Genomic DNA, 19,377 nt, shown 5'->3' with positions numbered 1-19,377 from the left:
AAAGAATCACGGGGGGTGGGGAGAGAAAACATCCTATCAAATACTGTTATTTTTGTCTCTCATGTTATCATTGGGGGTGTTTAAGTGAGTAGTGAGAGCAGCCATGCTTATAAAAAAAAAAAAAAGTGAGAGCAGCCATCAAAGCATCAGATACTATAACAAAATTCAACATCTTTAAAACTAAAAATAATGAAATTGTGAACAAACTCAACAATCAGATTCAGATTAATAACATAAAATTATTTTACACGATTATCCAATAAAAATCCACCAATTTATCATGACATACAATGAAGTTTAAAATATTTATATAATTTAACGAAATACAAGACACTTCCTCCATCTACAAAAGAATATGTCATTTAAGATTTTTGCATAAATATTAAAAAATATAATTATGTTGTTAAAAGAAATAACACTTTTACTAAATTATCACTATAAATTATCGGTTTATTTCCTAAAAATAATGTATATATAGTAGTAATAATTAGGGATACAATTAAAAAAATATTGCATTAGAAAATGATAATGACATTTAGCAAGAGAGAATACTTATCAGTATCACATGCCAAGTATATTGATTTGGCAAGACCCAACAAGAAAACAAACTAGTAATATTTATTTATTATTCACAGCCTCCATCCCCACATTATTACAAAGATAACAACACTTGATGCTCATAACTATTGAAAGGCATCACCACCTACCAAAATATAAAAATAACTAGCATACAATTAAACAACAATACATAATTGATGGGAAACATGTGTTGCCAACCCCATTTCCTTTGGTCATCTACGAAAAAGACACAAAACTAAAAGTAACCATCTTTCATGCTCTTTCATTTTGTTTATTTCTCTTATAAAAACCTAAATAATTCAATCATGCACCCCACACCAACCACACATTAACATCAAGCCGCAATATCATGACGAATATGTTTGAGTATCACCGGAATAACAACATCCGGTGAGCTTAACTGCGGTAAATGACCCTCAGTTGACATAACTTCCACAATAGACTCTCCACCAACATGTTGGTGGAGATACTCCGCAACCACGACTGGAACCGCTAAATCTTTCATACTTTGTATAATGTGGCATGGGACAGTGACGAGACCTAATATTTGTCTCATGTCACTATTAAAAATTGTTTGTAACACACTTAGTGCTATGTCTGGTCTCATGTTGAACAAAGTTCGACTAAATTCTTGTACTGCCACTGATTCCATGTCACCACCAATCGCCATTGGAGCAAATCCTGAACACCATGATTTGTAATTTGATGACATAGCATCGAATAATTGATCCAAATCTTCTTGTTCAAATCCTCCAAAGTAATCCCTGTCGTTCAAATACCTTACCCCCACAAAAACCCCATCATCACGTAACATCATTAAATATTGCTCATGTAATAATATATAAATAAATCATCTTCAAATAACTAATAGTTTTCGTCAAATAACTAATAAAAAATCCACATAAATATCACTATTTAACTATTTTAGCATCAATAAATTTCTTTATGCCTAAAATCTACGTAGGAAACTTTTTTTTTTTGGTTAAGCTACGTAGGAAACTTTAATCTTTACTGAAACTAATATGTCTAAGCCACCATTAAGTTTGGTCTAATAACAAAGAATTTTGGTAGTATATATAAGGTTTTAGGTTGAATTGTCATCGACAACATTGTAAATTAAAATAAATAAATAAACTAATACGGCCACATATTATAATAATCAGAATAAAAACTGCATAGAAGTACTGAAAATATATTATTTTCTACTATGTTTCACTACTAGAAAAAGTTCAAATACCGACGGAATTTAGAGACGGAATTTGTTTCTTCTCTAATAGAGATGGAATTAGAGACAGAAAAAAGTTGTTAGAGACCGAAATTCAAATATATGTATTAGTCACGGATTTTAGAGACAGAAATTTCCGTGTCAATAAAATTTCGTGTCTAAATCCGTCTCTATTTTATTATTTTTATAATTATAATTGAAATAAATAGTTAGAGACGAAAATTTGAGACGGATTTTAGTCGTGTCTAATAATTTCTGTCTCTATATTCGTCTCTGATTGATCAACTTAAAATTAAAATATTCAAACATTTGTCAGAGACAGAAGTAATCCGTCTCTGAATTAATCTGTCTCTAGAATCTGTCTCTAATTTGTGCCATCCCTCCAAAAAGTTTACTCAATTTTTCGTGTCATCCCTCCAAAAAGTTTACCCAATTTTTTCACTGACCGCCAAAAAGTTTAACAGAATTATAATTTTATTAAATATTTTTTTATAATAATAAGATTTTATTTTAATCACTCCTCCATGAGTTTTTGAAGCGCATCTGATAATTTTATTATTCTTTCAAAAAATATTTGATAATTTTTTTTTGAAGCATCTGATAATTTTATTATTCTTTCAAAAAATGATTAAATTTAATATTTTTAAGGCAATTCCTTAAAATTCCTTAGATGCAATAGAAAGAATAAACGCATTAACAAACAATTATCAAAAGCAGAGAAAGAAAACACACAAGATGAAAGAACCCTAACCACAGTCACCACCGCACCACTGTCTCTCTCAGATCTCGTCTCAACACAGTCACCACTGTCGACGACCATCACTTAGTCTTCAATCATGTAGTTGGAGATCTTGCTCGTCTGCGTTTGCCTTCAATCAAGGTATGTAACTCTCTTTTTTCTTGATCCTAATCCTCTTTTCCCCTTCAGTTTGGTGTTTCCCCCCTTAAATTTGGTGTTTTTCCCATTTAATTTCACACCCAATTCTTCAATAACTCTGGTCAGTTCCACGAAAACCCTAACTCCAAACTCATTACCATGCTGAAAGTAGGGGTGTGCATGGTCGGTTTTTCTCCAAAACCAAAACCAAACCATTTTTGGATTAGTATCCATAACCAAATCCACATTTTATTTAAAACCAGTTATCAAACTAGTTATAAATATGATTATGGTTACGTAACCAGTTAAATTTGTAAATCCGATTTTTAAATGAGTTATTTATCAAATTTAGTTTAAAACCGGATATTTCTTAAATTCAATTTTAAATCTAGTTATTTTTTGGTTTGGGACCAATTATCCTCCAAATTCATTTTTTTTCTTTATTAAATCTCTCCACGTTGTTATTGTCAAAAAAATGAATTAAAAATAAATATGCATATTAAAAAAATATAAATGCAAACTTTTTTAGGAAGGAATACATATAATTATAACGTCCAAAAATAAAAAAGAAGGAAGGAATACATAAAAATATAAATATATAAACTGGGAAAAATATATAAATATATTGATGAAAAAAAAATTGAAACACCAAAATGGAGAAAGAAAGAACGGGGCCGGTCACTCCAAAAATTTATTGAAAATTTATTTTTCATGTCATCCCTCCAAAAAGTTTATGAAATAATATTGAAAATTTATTTTTCGTGTCATCCCTCCAAAAAGTTTACCCAATTTTTTCACTACCCGCCAAAAAGTTTTACAGAATTATAATTTTATTAAATATTTTTTTATAATAATAAGACAAGAGTGTCTTTGACTTAGGTTTCACCTTCTTCCTCCACCATCCACTCCGTTTTCGCCGTCCACCATCCATCCACTCCGTTTCATCACCTTCTTCCTCCACCATCCACTCTGTTTCATCGTCGTCCACTCCTCCACCATTCAAAGGTCGGGTTCTTCACTCCTCCATCGACGAATCCACTCCGTTTCATCGTCGTCCACTCCTCCAGAGGTCGGGTTCTTCACTCCTCCATCCACGATTCAGAGGTCACGATTCACTCCCCCATCCACGATTCAGTCGCGAACTCAATTCGTTTCCTTCTCCGGATTCGGTAATGCTTTCTCTTAGGTTTTTCTTTTTGTGATATTTTCCTTGTTAACCCTTCTTCTCTTAGATTTCTACAATTTTCTGCAATTTTCTCTTAATTGTTGTTGTTTAGTGGCCTGTTTTGCAGGCCATCGATTTCAAGGACTCGCTGTTGTCACACCTTGCTCCTTCCATCCATCCATCCCTCTACTACGAAATTAAAGTGAGTTATGATTTGAATTCAAAATCTTAATCCTTACCTTGTGACATGGCTGTGTAAAATTTGATGATACCACTGCAATTGTGTTCTTAATTTGATGATACCGCTAAAATTTGATGATACCGCTGCAATTGTGTTCTTAAAATTTGATGATACATGGCTGTGTAATCCTTACCTTGTGACATGTAAAATTTTATGATTTGGATTATTTGTAGTTTTGTTACGTGTGAGCTTAATTGTGTTCTAATCTAATTATAAAACCAGTTCTGTTTAATTATGTTTAGAATTACTTATTGTGAGATTAAGTGAAAACTCACTTGTTTAATTAGGTTCATGTCATGGTTTTGAATTTGAAGATTGTGCTTGTGAAATTATATTAATTTGATTTTTTTGAAGTTTTTTGAGATTTTTAAGGTATAATTGAGATTTTTTAAAGGGGAAGTAGGGGATCATTAGGTATCTTTTTTGTTAGAACTTTAAAGGTTAGGCAGGGAGGGAGAATAATCTCTTCTGAGGAGCATAATGCACCTCTAATAGCTTAAACTTTAAAGGTTAGGCAGGGAGGGAGAATAATCTCTTCTGAGGAGCATAATCTCTTCTGATTCCCATACTGGTACATCTATGGATATGCCACAAGATCCTCCCCTCAATAATGAGTTGCAATCAAATCCACATGTTGAAATATCTACTGTAGCACCGGAGAATATCGTGTGGGGGTCAAAAGATCCATCAGATGGACGAATTTGGATTAGATCTGCCCCTGGAAATAAGTAGTTTAACTTCTCTAATATAATTACATATAATTATATCCATATATGTTTGAAATTGCATCTTATTGTAATTTTTCTCATACTTTCAGCTTTGAACCAGAATCTACAGTGAGGGGTGCTATTACGAAAATCTTTAAAGAAAATTTTCAAGGCGCATGGTCATGTTGGAGTGCTGTTGATCCGACCACACAAGATTTTTGGTTTGCTGACTTTAAGGTATTGTGTGGAAATTTAGCTTAATAATGATCTGATTTTTGGTTTGCTGACTTTAAGTTGATTCGACCACACATGAAAGTTGTAGTTTTAGCTAAATACAAATGATCTGATTTTTGGTTTGCTGATTTTCTGAGTTCTGAGTTCTGAGTGTTTAGTCTCCTGTGCGCTTCTGAGTTCTGAGTGTTTAGTCAATTGATTTTCTGAGTAATGTCAATTGATTTTCTGAGTTCTGAGTTCTGAGTTCTGAGTGTTTAGTCCTTTGGAAAGAATTAAAAGAAGTTTACTTTGGAAAGAATGTCCCCTCTCTAAGATAGAGCCAATCATTTGTATATTCATCAAACTCAGCAACCATTGCCATTATATAAAAAGACTGATGAAACAAACCTGATAAACCACACAAAGATTGTTAAACCAGCAATTGGAACACAAACTGTTTCAAGGAATGGACCTTCTCTGCTGATTAAATCATGCAAAAGTCTGTACCATCCCTTGAACAATAGGTATGGACTCTTAACTATAGCAATTGCACTGAATAAAGGAACCTCAACAATTAGTCCCACTATCCCTACCATCCCTTCTCTGTTTTGTGCCTTTTATTAATAAATCTATTTGCAATTAAAAAAAAAAAACAGGTTGTGCTTGCAACTGAAATTACACTACTATTTGTATTGTTTGTTTGTAGGCCAAATACAAATGGCTTGAAAAGGATGAAGCTAGCATTAAAAAAAGCTTTAATAGTAGGGGAACATTGGCCCTGAAAAATGCTTTGTTCAAGGTTCGTAGCGGTAAAGATAAAGGTGAATGGATTGATGAAGACAAGTTAAAAGAATTAACGGATCAATGGAAAGGTGAAAAGTGGCAAAATATTTCTAAGATTAATACACAAAACAGAAAGTCTCAAGCTGGACATAATGTGCACAGTGGAGGATCCATTTCTGCTAGAGAACATGCCAAAAAAATGGTTAGTAGTAAATATGCTTTAGTGAATTTCAATTTAAATAGATTATACTAAATTTATGTTGGTTATTGTTTTAGAGGATGGAATTGAATAGAGAGCCAACCTGTTTTGAGGTTTATCAGAGAATGCATAAACCAAAGGAAAAATCAAATGAGTGGTTTAACAAAGAACAAGCTCTGATAGCTGTAAGTATAAACTAATCTTGTTTAAGTTATAACTTTTAGCAATGTAAATAATATACTAATAGTTACAATTTTTCAGGAAAGTTACCAAACTAAATTGTTTGAGAGAAATTCTCAAATAGGTGAGGGTAGTAACCAACAATCTGATGATAGTATATACATGGAAGTTGTTGGAGGCATTAACAAGAAGGGACACATATTTGGATTGGGATCTCAAGCTGCCACTATCAAAGAATCTTTGAAATTTTCTCCTTCAATTTCTACTGATGTGGTACAGTCAGATAAAGTTGCTGCTATGGAGGCTAAGATCGAAGCATTAACCGTTGAACTTGAGCAAAAGAATCTTGAACAAGAAACGTTAAAACAAAAGATGGAGCATTGGGAGCAGATTTTGGGAAGGTTTGTGCCTAGTATTAATCAAAACTCCCCGGGTCAACTTGGAAGAGAAGGTGATAATGAAAATTATGAGATGGATACTAATGAAAATTATGTGATGGATGATGAAGATGATGTGTTGGATGATGAAGCTTAGCTTTAGTTACTTTCTTTTATGTATTTTTGTTAAATCAATTATATGAATTTTTGTGTCTTTGACAATTTTAGGTTTGATATTATATTTAGTGCAGTAGTGGTGCACTTGATACTTTGTAAGAATGACATATATTTGGTGTCAATCGAAATTTGATTTTCTCACATTCTAGAATTATATAAATTACATATAGTAGATAAAAATTAATATTTGAAAAATTGTATAAGCATTTAATTGCTAAATAAGAAAAAAAAAACTTTATAGAGACGGAAAATGTGTTTTGTCAATATGGAGACAGAATTATATGCTTAGAGACGGAATTTTTGAGACAGAATTATTTGAATTTAGAGACGGACAATTCTGTCTCCTTTAGAGACGGATTTATTATGTTTTGAATTCAATGTTTAGAGACGGATGTTTATTTGATAGTGACAGATAAATTCTGTCTCCAATCAGAGACAGAATATAAAATCTGTCTCTGATAGTTTAGAGACGAGGAAATTAAAGACAGAATCAAATTGGTCTCTAATTCTGTCTCTAACATGCTTAGTGACGGAATATTGGCATTTTAGAGACAGATTTTGCCCGTCGGTATTTAAGATTTTTCTAGTAGTGTTTTTTCAAAAATAGAATCTTTACAAATTTTTAATTGGATTATTTTTTTAATCAATTTATTATTAATTATGTTACATATTTTATTGAATGTCACTAAAAACTATGATGAGAAGATAAATTTTAAAATTAATACAAATATTTTTTAAAAAATATTACTACGAATATCCACCATCTTAATTTTTTGTGTTTTTTAATCAAATTTTATTTTCTATTTCAATGGCTAAAATAAGTAAAGATAATTTTTTTATAATAAATATAAAATTTTACATTGAAAAAATTACTCCAATATTTATGGAGACAAAAACTAATGTATTTAAATTATAAAAAAAAAAATAGTTGTGTCTAGAAACAGGAAGCACTGAATAACAAAAGTCAAACTAACCATTATTGCACAATGATTAAGCTCTAACTTCAAATATCAAACTTTATAAAAACAAAAAAATCAAATAAAAAATCAAAGACTAATTCAAACAATTTGACTATACCTTGGTGAAGCAGAAATCATGATAACTTTAGCAAAAAGATCAGGTCGAGAAATTGATGCAACAGTTCCAATCATAGCAGAAACAGAATGACCAACAAAGATACATGAATTAACTTGAAGTTCTTCTAAGATTGCAAGTAAATCATAAGCATATCCTTCTAAGGTTGAGTATCTTTCAAAATCAAAATATTCAGGATTAGTTGTACCAGATCCCATGTTATCATAAAGTATGACACGAAACTCATCTAGAAGATGAGGTACGAGGTGTTTCCATACAGATTGATCTGTTCCAAATCCATGTGCTAGAACTATAAACCTTGAACCTGATCCTACAACTTTCACGTTGTGTGCTTCTTCAACTATTCCCATTTTTTTGTGTTGGATTAATTAATAACTATATTTTTTTTTTCTCTTTGATTTGGTTAATGGGACTTGTGAGGGTGGATACGGTGTTTGTGATTGTGACTTTCAAGCTTCCAATGTTTTAGACCGTGTCAGGATAAACACCACACATACATATGGACTATAGACTATATATAGTATATATTATATGATGAAAATATAAAAAATTTAAATACAAGATTTAGATATATTCATATAAAAATATATATTATTTAATTGTTTAAGAAATTCATGTTATTTTATTCTTTTCTCTTTAGGGAGTGTTTTTTAGGTGATTTTTTCGGTACACGTTTTATTTAGATATGTATCGGTATGCTTGTTAATGAGGATAATTTTGATAGGTTCATAAATTGTGTTTATTAATTTTTTTTTTTTTATATTAAACACTATTTGTATTAGAATTGTCTACCTCAATACCGGTATATGTCCAAATAAGATGTGTATCAAAGTATTTAATTTTTTGGGTAAATAGCTTTATACCCCCCTGCAAAATATGAGAGTTTTGCGTTACCCCCTGCAATTTTTTTTTTTTAGATTACCCCCTGCAATGTGAAGAATCTTTGTCTTTACCCCCTAGATGCACAACAAGCAGGTGACATGGACATGATCTTGATGTGGCATGTATAAGTGGAATTTATTTATTTTATTATTTATTTTTTATGCCACATCAATTAATAGGTGTAAATTTTATTTTTTTAAAATAAATCTGAAGATGAAAGAAACAAAATCGGAAGATGAAAGAACAAAAACACCAACCCAGAAACCTTCTTCTCTCTATGGTAATTGGTAAATCTGTCTTCTTCTACCTTCTTCATGTCCCTCACAACAACATCACCTTAAAACCCAAAAACCTCAATTTTTCATCAGTTCCCCTTTTCAATTTCTCAGAAAAGCAACAGTCCACTCATCAAATCCCTTTTCAATTTTGCCTTCAAGTTTTCTTTGTCTTAAATCCTTTTTATTTTGATTCTTAAATCCCTTGAGTTGGATGAATTTTCGAATTGTAAATCCCTTGAGTCGAATTCAGATTCATGAACTTTTACTCTGTTTCAGATTCGAAACTGTGATTTGATGGATGTTGATGAACTTTTTATGGATGCTGCTGTTCTTGTGTTGTTGTTCTTGTTTCTGTGAATCTGTGTTATGGACAAATTTAAAAGTAGACAAAACTTGTTGTTCTCGTGTTGTTGTTTGATGAATCCATCAAGTTTATGGATTTTGTTGATTCCCCTTAAAACTTGTTAAGTCCCTCTAAAAAATTGTTAAACATGTTTCTTAAATAATTTTGTGATAATTTTTTTTTTGAGTTTCAGCCTTATGGAATTCTTTGTTCTTGTTGTTCTTGTTGAAGAAGATGAATGAATTTGACTGACTTTTCAGAATTTAAAAAAAAAATTAAAAAAGAATTACACCTATTAATTGATGTGGCATAAAAAATAAATAAGAAAATAAATAAATTCCATATGTACTTGCCACATCAAGATTATATCCATGTCACCTGCTTGTTGTGCACCTAGGGGGTAAAGACAAAGATTATTCACATTGCAGGGGGGTAATCTCAAAAAAAAAATTTGCAGGGGGGTAACGCAAAACTCCCATATTTTGTAGGGGGGTATAAAGCTATTTACCCTAATTTTTTTATATACATTTTTTGTAAGAGTCTCCAAATTTCGTGTCTAAAATCTTTTGACCACAGCAGGGACGGACATAAGGGGGGCAAGTAGGGGCTAAGCCAGCCCCTCCCCCCCCCCCTCGCCCCCTCTTGTTTTTCATATACTTGTTCTTAATATATATGTACACATAAATTGATATTTGAGAAATGTATTAAAAGATTAGTAACGACCGTTTGGTGCAAAACATACACCCACAACATAATAATTGTAACAATTTACTTTAAAATATTTTGATAATATATATTATACACTACTAAAGTCCAAATTCAATTAAGTTAGTTCTGATTGTTTGCTACAAGTGAGAGATAAGGTTGAGAAACAAGATAGAAAATGAATTTCAAACTAATTATGTGATTACTTACACCGAGAGAAGAATTGCTGAAAAATTTAATACAGATTTAGTTGTAGATCAATTTTATGATATAGAGCAATATCGTGTATAATTTAGATAAATAATGTGATGTATTTTTTATTTTTTTATTGAGTATATTTAAGTAATATTATAATTATGATTTATTTAATATTTATTATTTAATTATTCCGGCCCCCCGTTTTATAGATTCCTGGATCCGTCCCCGCACGCAAGAGTATTTATTTCCTTTGTTAGGAGTTGCCATATATGTGACAGTGTTGGAGGTGAGCTGAGAGGAGCAGGAGTGGTCGAGTGGGTGGTGATTTAACAGGAACAGGCGTTGCGAGAGAAAGAGAGAGTAAGAGAGGGTTTGAGAAGTTATGTGATAAAAGGTTTACATAGAACTGATTTTTTTTTTTTTTTTCTTTTCTGAGTTGTGAATTTGAACATCTTCACGAAACAATAATTGCAAAAGAGAGGAGCCAAGATTCCAGTAGCAATCAATAACCAAGCAAGTCAAGCAATCTAATAATGACTCATATTTGGGGAGAGAGCAACTCTCCATTCACTATAATAGAGATCTCAAACTGGTTACAATAAATTAGTCTAAAGAAAGAACCCCTAATTTCTACCAATTTTTCTCAAAAGTAAGGATGAACAATGACTCTCAGACCATTTGTGTTTGTAATGTGTTTATGACCAATCCTAGTAGATTTACTCCAAAAAAAACTCTCAATTATTGATTTTTTTTTATTTTCACCACCAGTTTTATCTGGTTCGGAGGTCAGTTCTGGTATCAAGTAATAACCCAATAATTCTCTATTTTTTTCCTCTAAAATTCCCAAAACTCCAGCACACATTCCAAGAAAATATGTTAGAAATTGCAGGTATATAGTATAACATATCCATGTGCTCCACGAGTAGACCGGTAGCTAGAATCATGAAATCCACCAAAATGAAATGTCTCATGCGCCCCAAGCGGGGTCATGCACCCCGCACGTTAGGCATAACCTAAACTCCCTCTGACCGAAAAACTTGAGATATTAAGGGACACACTACATTTTGTAAGTTGGATATTCTCTGTGCACAATTGCAGAAATTAATCTCTCGAGTGTTATGACTCAAATGGATGACAAATTCTCCCTAAAAGTTTTAACGTTGTTGCATGCCCATAGCAGATATCGAACTCATAACCTTTATTAGACTATAAAAAACATGTGTCATCTAAGCGATATTTAGATATAAGACTTCGATCTTATTAGATAATTAATTAGGATTTGGATCCTCTCAATTTTTTGTCTCTTTTTCATAAGTTAATGGTTGGTAAAATACAAAGCATTAAAAAAACACTTAAGAAAGGGAGATAAAAAGTGAATGAATGGTTAAAATGACTTCAACGTACATGAGAATTTTTTTTGGAGAGAACTCAAATCCGATTAATTAAGGCCGCATATTTGTTAAGCAGGTTATGTGATATCTTGGGCCACCATTAGCCGGTGGATCAACACTAGGTGTATAGTACTCAACCCAACATATAGTCTTATACCACATGTCTCAACCCAAGAATAAAATTACATGAGATAGTTGGTTTCTACTGGATATCAGTGTAAAATTAATTTACATTGATAGAACATATCCAGTAAACTATAACTATTTTACTTTATTTATAAATTATGACTTATATTAATTATTTATAAATTTAATTTTATATTTGGTTTAACCGCGGCTCAACTAGTTGAATCCATTCGAATATGGACTAGAGGTCTCGCCAATTCAATCTCCGATGCAATTTTTAAAATATTAATTAAGTCACGGATAAAATTAATTAATACTACACATCAATAATAATATGCATGAACGAGATTCAAAATTTTAATACATCCATTTATTTACTTTAAAAAAAAGTAAAACTTCACGATGAAACTATTATAAAAAAAATATATGGTTGAAAAGCCTACATAAATTATTTGAAGTGAAATGATATTAACAAGTTATTTATTGAAAATATTATTTAATTATTTATATACGTCCACAATGTAATAAAGTTTTGAATTTCAAAATGATAGATGAATTTAGTCACTTGTAGAAGGAACATTCATTTGGAGCCTTTTATAAAATGCAACCAATAAATTCTAGTAATACTATATTGGACTATATTTCATCTACGTACCATTGTTTTTGGCTAAATAGTTTATTTATTTTTTGGTCAAAAATAGTTTTATTTTTTTAGATGTTAAACAAATATGAAATGAGCTGTGACCAATGTATATTAGTATAAGATTCTCTTTTCTCCTTAGTAGAGGTAGAAGACAGGAAAGTGACATTCAATTGCACTTGCAATGATATTCAATAATTTCATGGTATACCTCCCTCACTTGTTCAACAAACACTACTAGAAAAATCAAATTTAGAGAGGGAAGAAATCCATCACTAAATCAACAAATTCCCTCACAAACTAATTTAGCGACGGATTTAGTGAGGCACCAAAATCCGTAAAGAAAATGAGCGTCGCAAAATATTTGTGAGGGATTTTGACATCCGTTGCAGTTTGCGACAGATTTTTACCGTCTCAAAGATTAAATCCGTCACTATTTGTAAACCAAAATTCAACTTTAGAACACATTTCCGTAACTAATAGTGAGGGATTTTATGAGGGAAATATTTATGAGGGACAAATTTCCGTCACTAATTTAAAAGAATGTATTTTTGTGAGGGATTTTTTTCCCTCTCTAATTCGTAGTGTTTCACCTAGTTTTTCATTTTCTAGTGTCAGTTTTTTTAAAAAAAACTTAATATAAATTTAATTGCATTCATAAGTATCACATATTATTCAATAAAATACATAAAAATATACTATTTACTTAACTAAGAATTTACTAGTCCTTTTTGTCAAAAAAAAAAAGAAGAATTTACTAGTCCCAGGAACCTCAAAGGCCAAATAATAACTCCCTAAGCAAATGTGGTCCTCTCAAGCCGAACACGCGCAACTCCTCCATAGCTAAAAGCGACTCTCCATCTAATGCACAAATCAATTTCTCATTCGTCTTCAATTGTGTAACCTACATTAAAATGAACAAAAATTGTAACGAACAAAACAAAAAGGCGTAAAACATACGAAAGAAACAAAGCAGATAATCACAAAGAAACAAAGTAGATAGATCACAAAGAAACAGAGAAACAAAGCACATAACTAGTAACAGCATAGAGAAACAACACAACTCCGAAATTGCTTTATTCTACATATAAAGAAATCAAAAAACACTGAATTGAGCATCATATTACCAGTTTCTAAAAAATTCAAGATCTTGAAAAGTGAACACCCCAAGAGTAACCCATATTGATTGTTAAGAGAATATGAATGCTTTTTGAATTGATGTGTCATGTAAAGATTCAACCATGTTTGGACAATCAAGTAACAATACAACATAACTATATATCCTAACCAAATACTAAAGACTTGCTTTAAAGCCAAGTTACATAATTATATATCCTAACCAAATACTAAAAACTTGGTCTTTAAAGATTCAACCATGTTCGGACAATCAAGTAACAATACAACATAACGAACTACATGGAAGTGTAAACTGTGAATCACAAAGTAAACACACAATCACAACAATATAAAGATTGGTTAATGGAAAAATTAACACGTGTGCTGAAGCAATTAATATACAGCTTCAGGCTTATGTGTACTAATCCAGCATATACCTGAGAAAAAGGGTGACAGATACGCTGTCCCACATCACCTTCACCTCCATCAACAGTAGAATGGATCATCCTCACAACTTCCATGTACTGTGGATAACTTGCATAAACATTCTAGAGCAACTCTGTAAGTCTATCCTAGGCTTGACTTATCTCACTGTTCCAATCAGTAACCGATGCTTATGATCAGAAGAGATTAAGCAGACAGAAAGATATATTATAACAATTCAAACAAATGAAAGATAAGATAATTACATACAATAAAGCTCTCTTGTTTTAGTATAATTGGACAGTTCTAACTCTACCCCCTGCAATGAGTTATATTTGAGAGTTTTAATATAATAGTTATATCAAAAAAGTATATTTTCCATATGTGCATCATTTTATCTAGCTATTATAATTATTACATATTATGCTTTTGTTTCACCTTTGTCTATTTTCTATTAAATGTTGTATGATACCTTTAGTTCTCTAACATCATTGGTGTCAGCAGTATAGACAAAAATCAAAAGTTAAAAAGAAACTATGTTAGAAGTGGTAACAAAGGAGCAAGGCAAAAACAGTGTTTATTACTTGGCGATTAACAACGGCTGGCTGATATGTGCAGAGATTAGGTCCAATGGGGAGGAGTTGAAGAGTCTGGTTCCCAAATATCTCTTGAAAATTTCAATCTGACATTGGTAGTTTATGGTACTGCAAATTACAAATTTATTTAATAATAGGAATAATACATGAAACAATACTATTTAAACTCAACACAATCAACACAATGACCAGTAGCAAAAAAATGTATCCAACACAATGACCAAGTGGGCTTATGATAAGACTAATAAAAATGTATCCATTTGTGCATAATCAAAACTATAACCCTAACCTTTCTGAACGTCCATCATCAGATGGTAAAACCTTCTGATTCAGACCTTTCTCTGCCAAAACCTGCTCCATTGGCCTTGCCTCACCAAGTAGATTTGCACCCGTAGGCTTGGCTACATTCCAAAAAACAGCAGCAGTAGGAACATTTTGATTTTCACCGAACGTGGTTGCAAAACAAGCCTTGGCCTTATTCTATCAACATTCTTGCTTCTTTCAGTAACATTGTACTCACCTTTCTTCTTATTCCAATTATCCAAATCTATGGTCACCATCACTAGTACTAAACCTATTTTTCTTTTGTTCTCCAATTCTTATGTCTTTTTTTCCCTTTTTTTTCTTTCATCATGTCTGAAGTCCAACTTGTTCATCAACAGAAACACAATACAAATAACAATAAATAACCCCATAATCGTAGTAATTAAAGAGTATCTAAATATCACCATCTCAATGGCTAGTGATAGAATTATTATTTATCTTCTAATTGCTTCTAGAGTAACCAAACTAATCAAAATGCTAGTATACATTTTAGGTTGTTGTACTCTCAGCCCACATAGCCTGATGGGCTTAGCACATTGAACCATCACTTTTTGGATTTTTCTTTTTTGCATCTAGTCCAAGTCCATGAGATCAATACTAGTTATTAATATATGCACAAGACGTATGTCAAAACATTTGGAATCTCTGCTTATTTTCTGATCCAACCTGTGGCACAAGCATATGGAACATTAAACATTATCTCTTTCTAATCTTCACTTAGAAGTTAAAACTTAGTATGTATTTGTTTTCCCTTATCAATCATTTTGTATAGTTTTGTCATGGAATAATCTAGTTGGAACAGATTAGGTGAGAGTGCTTAAGAATAATTTATTGGAAAAGTAGGTTGTTTCAATATTGTGCTTGGTTTTTACAATTAATGTAAAGGAGTTTTGTTTCTTATGTTTAATGTATGACTTGCCTAATTTTAGTTGTTTATGTTTAATGTATCTAATTGCTTCTAATTGCATCTGGATCATATCATCATAAATCAGCATATTCATAATAGTTTTTTCTTTCAATTTTCTCACAATTTCTCTCAACCATTAAACTCATCAAAACTAAGCTCATAAATTACACCAAAACTTCATCATGGCAAACCTCATACCAGGCATATGAATTAGGAACAATTTCAAATTATGACAATAATAACAAACAATTCAAAACAAAACCAATCCAAGAAACTATCAAATCTCCACTGCTAAAATCAACTGTTAACATACACAAAATCAAATTAGAAAATCAAAATGAAGTAGAACCTAAACAATTTCAAATGCTAAACATGAGATGAATTTTACGAACCTTCAGCAAAGTCAATTCAATTTCATTTGAGATCAATTGGAATGGAAAGCGAGCGATCTAAGAGCAAATTCCATCTTCACTGTGATCTGAGAGGTGAAATCGATGAAGAAGCTTTGTGAAATTGACGAAGAAGCTTTGTGAAAATTTGATCTGAGAAAGGTTACTGAAGTTATGTGTGATTTCGATTTGAGAGCAATTTCGATCTTCACCGCGATCTGAGAGATGAAATCGACGAAGAAGCTTTGTGAAATCGGTAATGGCTACTGAAATCGACGAAGAAGCTTTGTGAAATCGGTAATGTTTACTGAAATCGATGAAGAATTTGATCTGAGAGATGGAAACGGTGAGAACGCGATGAAGAATTCATCTGAAAATTTATCGATGAAGAAAGGGTTTCGGAGAGATGAAATCGACGAACAAAGGACGTGTTTGTGAAAATTTGATCTGAGAAGGGTTTCCGTGCGATTTTCTTTTTTGTGACTAAAGTTATAATAACATTCATCAAGTTCAAAATCTAAAATCTACATTAGTGACGGAAATTTGTGACGGAATATTTAGGGAGGGATTAATTTAAACCCAAAATCCGTAACAAAATCTAAATTGTCTACTTTTGTGATGGATTTTGTGACGGAATATTTGTGAGGGAAATTATTTGTCACAAATTCCATCACTAACATTAATTAATTTTTATTTAATAAAAAAAATCACTTTCCATCACTAAATCCGTCACAATTTGTGAGGGATTTTGTTCCCTCCCTAAATTCCGTCACTAATTCCCACATTTTTAGTAGTGAAAAAAAATATCCTTTACTTACCAACTTTTTTTTTTTAAAAAAAAAAAAAGCAAAAAAGAATTTTATTAATAATACTATACCTTAAGCAAGAAGTACTATGAGGTAGCAAAATGTACAATCAACTTAAGATTGAAACTGAACCTGTCATGTGTGCTCAACAAAATGAAAGCAAAGGAAACAACTCAGATAATAATATACTAAAGACTAAACCAACCCCCCAAATACTTAACATATACAAGATATTTTTTTTATTTTTTTTGACGCAATGAACAAGATATAAAACTGAACTATAATTAAATGCTCATGACTTTTATTAAAATTTTGAAATTTTTTATTTAGTATTGTAAATGATTTTTATTTAAAATTATATAAAATTATTTAATTATTTATTTAATTTATAAAATTATAAAGTATTACAAAATAATCATAAAGAAAAAATAAGGTAATTATTTTACAAGATTAATTGGACCCATTAAGAGATGAGGGGGTGCAGTTGCACCCTGGCATTTACTAATTACACCTATTTATTTTATTGTATGTGTTTGTCCGATTTACTAGCATTTATCACTTCATTTGTGTGTCCTGACTTAAGGTCATGGCTTCGCCACTGCAAACAACATATATGATAATAATCATATTTACTATCATGTGTGCATCAAACACATAATGAAATAAATGTTATCCTACTTATATCATATTATATTTTATTATTATGTTGTTTTATATCATATCTCTATTATATCCTACGCATCAAACAAGACTTTATCCTTTATCCCCATCTTGTGATTTCATTCATTCATCATTCTATGTGTAGAAACTCAAGAAAATATGAGAAATAATTGTATATTCATTGTGATAATCAAAGTACAAGTAAAAGCTCCTATTTATATTATAGGATTAGACAAAGAAAATAAATACATATAAATGCTAATGATCCTAATTTAATTACAATATAAATTATTATAATGAGAGAATCATAACATATAAATTATTATAATGTGAGAATCATAACATATCTTAACATCCCCCCTCAAACTCAAGTGGGTGGAGCTGTAAACAACTTGAGTTTGTGGACAATAAAGTGCGGAAGCGACCTGGAGAATGAGGTTTTGTAAACAAATCAGCAGGTTGATCTAGAGTGCCAATAGAGATAAGATGAAGTTCACCACGGAGAAGATGTTGGCGGATGAAGTGACAATCAATTTCAATATGTTTTGTTCGTTCATGGAAAACATCATTGTGAGCAATTTGAATGGCACTTCGATTGTCACAATAAAGATCTGTCGGTGAAGGTTGAAATGTCTCTAAATCAGCAAGAAGCCAACAAAGCCATAGTATCTCAGAAGTAGTATCAGCAAGAGCACGATATTCAGCTTCAGTGCTAGAGCGGGCTGTCAAAGTTTGTTTCTTGCTACGCCAAGATATAAGGGAATCTCCAAGAAAAATACAAAAACCAGTGGTGGAACGACGATCACTAGGATCACCAGCCCAATCAGCATCAGAGTAGGCTCTAAGAATCAATGGGGATGTAGCTGAGTAATGAAGACCACAAAATAAGGTACCCTTAATATACCGAATGATCCGGAGAACAGCAACATAATGTGTAGAACGTGGAGAAGACATAAATTGGCTCACAAGATGAACATCATATTAAATATCCGGCCGAGTAACTGTGAGGTACATCAGACTACCTACGAGTTGCCGATAAAGAGTAGCATCATTAAGTAAAGTACCATCTTGAGGAGTAAATCGAACATTGGGTTCAAGAGGAGTGTGTTCAATTTTACAATCAGTGAGACCTGCTCGAGAGACAAGATCAGAAGCATACTTGGCTTGTGAGAGAAACAAGCCATCACTCGAAGATAATACTTCAAGCCCCAAAAAGTAACTTAATGGTCCAAGATCCTTCATCTCAAAATGTTGACACAAGAATTGCTTAAGCTCTTCAATTCCAACAGAGTAATCGCCGGTGATAATCATGTCATCAACATAAAGAAGCAAGACAACAGTACCATTGTCAGTTTTTCGAGTAAAAAGAGCAGAGTCATGAGCACTTGAGGAGAAATTCAACTTGGTGATAGTCTTGTGAAATTTAGAAAACCAAGCTCTAGGTGCTTGTTTGAGACCATAGAGAGCCTTACGAAGCCGACACACTTTGTTTTCTTGACAAGTATAACCTGGAGGAGGACGCATGTAAACCTCTTCTTCTAACTCTCCATTGAGAAAAGCATTTTTGACATCCATTTGAGTGAACCTCCATTTGCGAGTAGCAGCAATGGCAAGAAGAGTTCGAACTGATGTGATGCGTGCAACAGGGGCAAATGTTTCTTCATAATCAATACCATACTCTTGAGTGAACCCTTTTGCTACAAGACGAGCTTTATAACGCTCGATAGATCCATCAGAGAGAGTCTTTATTTTATAAACCCACTTGCATCCTACAA

The 19,377-nt window shown here is 31.9% G+C and overlaps 2 protein-coding genes and 1 long non-coding RNA gene across 5 annotated transcripts; 1 reads left to right on the top strand and 2 right to left on the bottom strand.

The window, feature by feature from the left end:
* Positions 1 to 600: 600 nt before the first annotated feature.
* LOC123919779 (probable esterase D14L) lies at positions 601 to 8,317 on the bottom strand. The gene is made up of 2 exons (XM_045971779.1): positions 7,801 to 8,317; positions 601 to 1,358 (listed from the first exon to the last, which is right to left on the bottom strand). Exons 1-2 carry the CDS (start codon positions 8,166 to 8,168, stop codon positions 914 to 916), a joined length of 813 nt encoding a protein of 270 aa, XP_045827735.1. The 5' UTR covers positions 8,169 to 8,317; the 3' UTR covers positions 601 to 913.
* On the top strand, positions 4,638 to 6,864 carry LOC123919778. Its single transcript, XM_045971777.1, has 5 exons — positions 4,638 to 4,815; positions 4,905 to 5,031; positions 5,714 to 5,992; positions 6,067 to 6,174; positions 6,251 to 6,864. The coding sequence occupies exons 1-5, from the start codon at positions 4,667 to 4,669 to the stop codon at positions 6,701 to 6,703; spliced, it is 1,116 nt and encodes a 371-aa protein (XP_045827733.1). The 5' UTR covers positions 4,638 to 4,666; the 3' UTR covers positions 6,704 to 6,864.
* Positions 8,318 to 12,999: 4,682 nt separating the features above from the next.
* LOC123919777 lies at positions 13,000 to 16,677 on the bottom strand. Of its 3 annotated transcripts, XR_006813317.1 has the most exons (6): positions 16,140 to 16,677; positions 14,806 to 15,506; positions 14,505 to 14,624; positions 14,191 to 14,239; positions 13,935 to 14,088; positions 13,000 to 13,285 (listed from the first exon to the last, which is right to left on the bottom strand). It is a non-coding gene; the product is annotated as an uncharacterized LOC123919777 (long non-coding RNA). The 3 variants fall into 3 exon arrangements; XR_006813318.1 differs by lacking the exon at positions 14,191 to 14,239 and having other exon boundaries at positions 16,140 to 16,676; XR_006813319.1 differs by lacking the exon at positions 14,806 to 15,506 and having other exon boundaries at positions 16,140 to 16,675.
* Positions 16,678 to 19,377: the final 2,700 nt, after the last annotated feature.

The sequence above is a fragment of the Trifolium pratense genome, linkage group LG4, assembly GCF_020283565.1.
Source record: "Trifolium pratense cultivar HEN17-A07 linkage group LG4, ARS_RC_1.1, whole genome shotgun sequence".
NCBI lineage: Eukaryota > Viridiplantae > Streptophyta > Magnoliopsida > Fabales > Fabaceae > Trifolium > Trifolium pratense.
This window is presented reverse-complemented; position numbering and strand designations above follow the sequence as displayed.

Coding starts and splice junctions, on each gene's coding strand:
- LOC123919778 (XM_045971777.1), top strand. CDS start 4,667: ATGGATATGCCACAAGATCCTCCCCTCAATAATGAGTTGCAATCAAAT. Junction 4,816..4,904: donor AGATCTGCCCCTGGAAATAA/GTAGTTTAACTT, acceptor TCATACTTTCAG/CTTTGAACCAGAATCTACAG. Junction 5,993..6,066: donor GAGAACATGCCAAAAAAATG/GTTAGTAGTAAA, acceptor TTATTGTTTTAG/AGGATGGAATTGAATAGAGA.
- LOC123919779 (XM_045971779.1), bottom strand. CDS start 8,168: ATGGGAATAGTTGAAGAAGCACACAACGTGAAAGTTGTAGGATCAGGT. Junction 1,359..7,800: donor ATGATTTCTGCTTCACCAAG/GTATAGTCAAAT, acceptor TGTGGGGGTAAG/GTATTTGAACGACAGGGATT.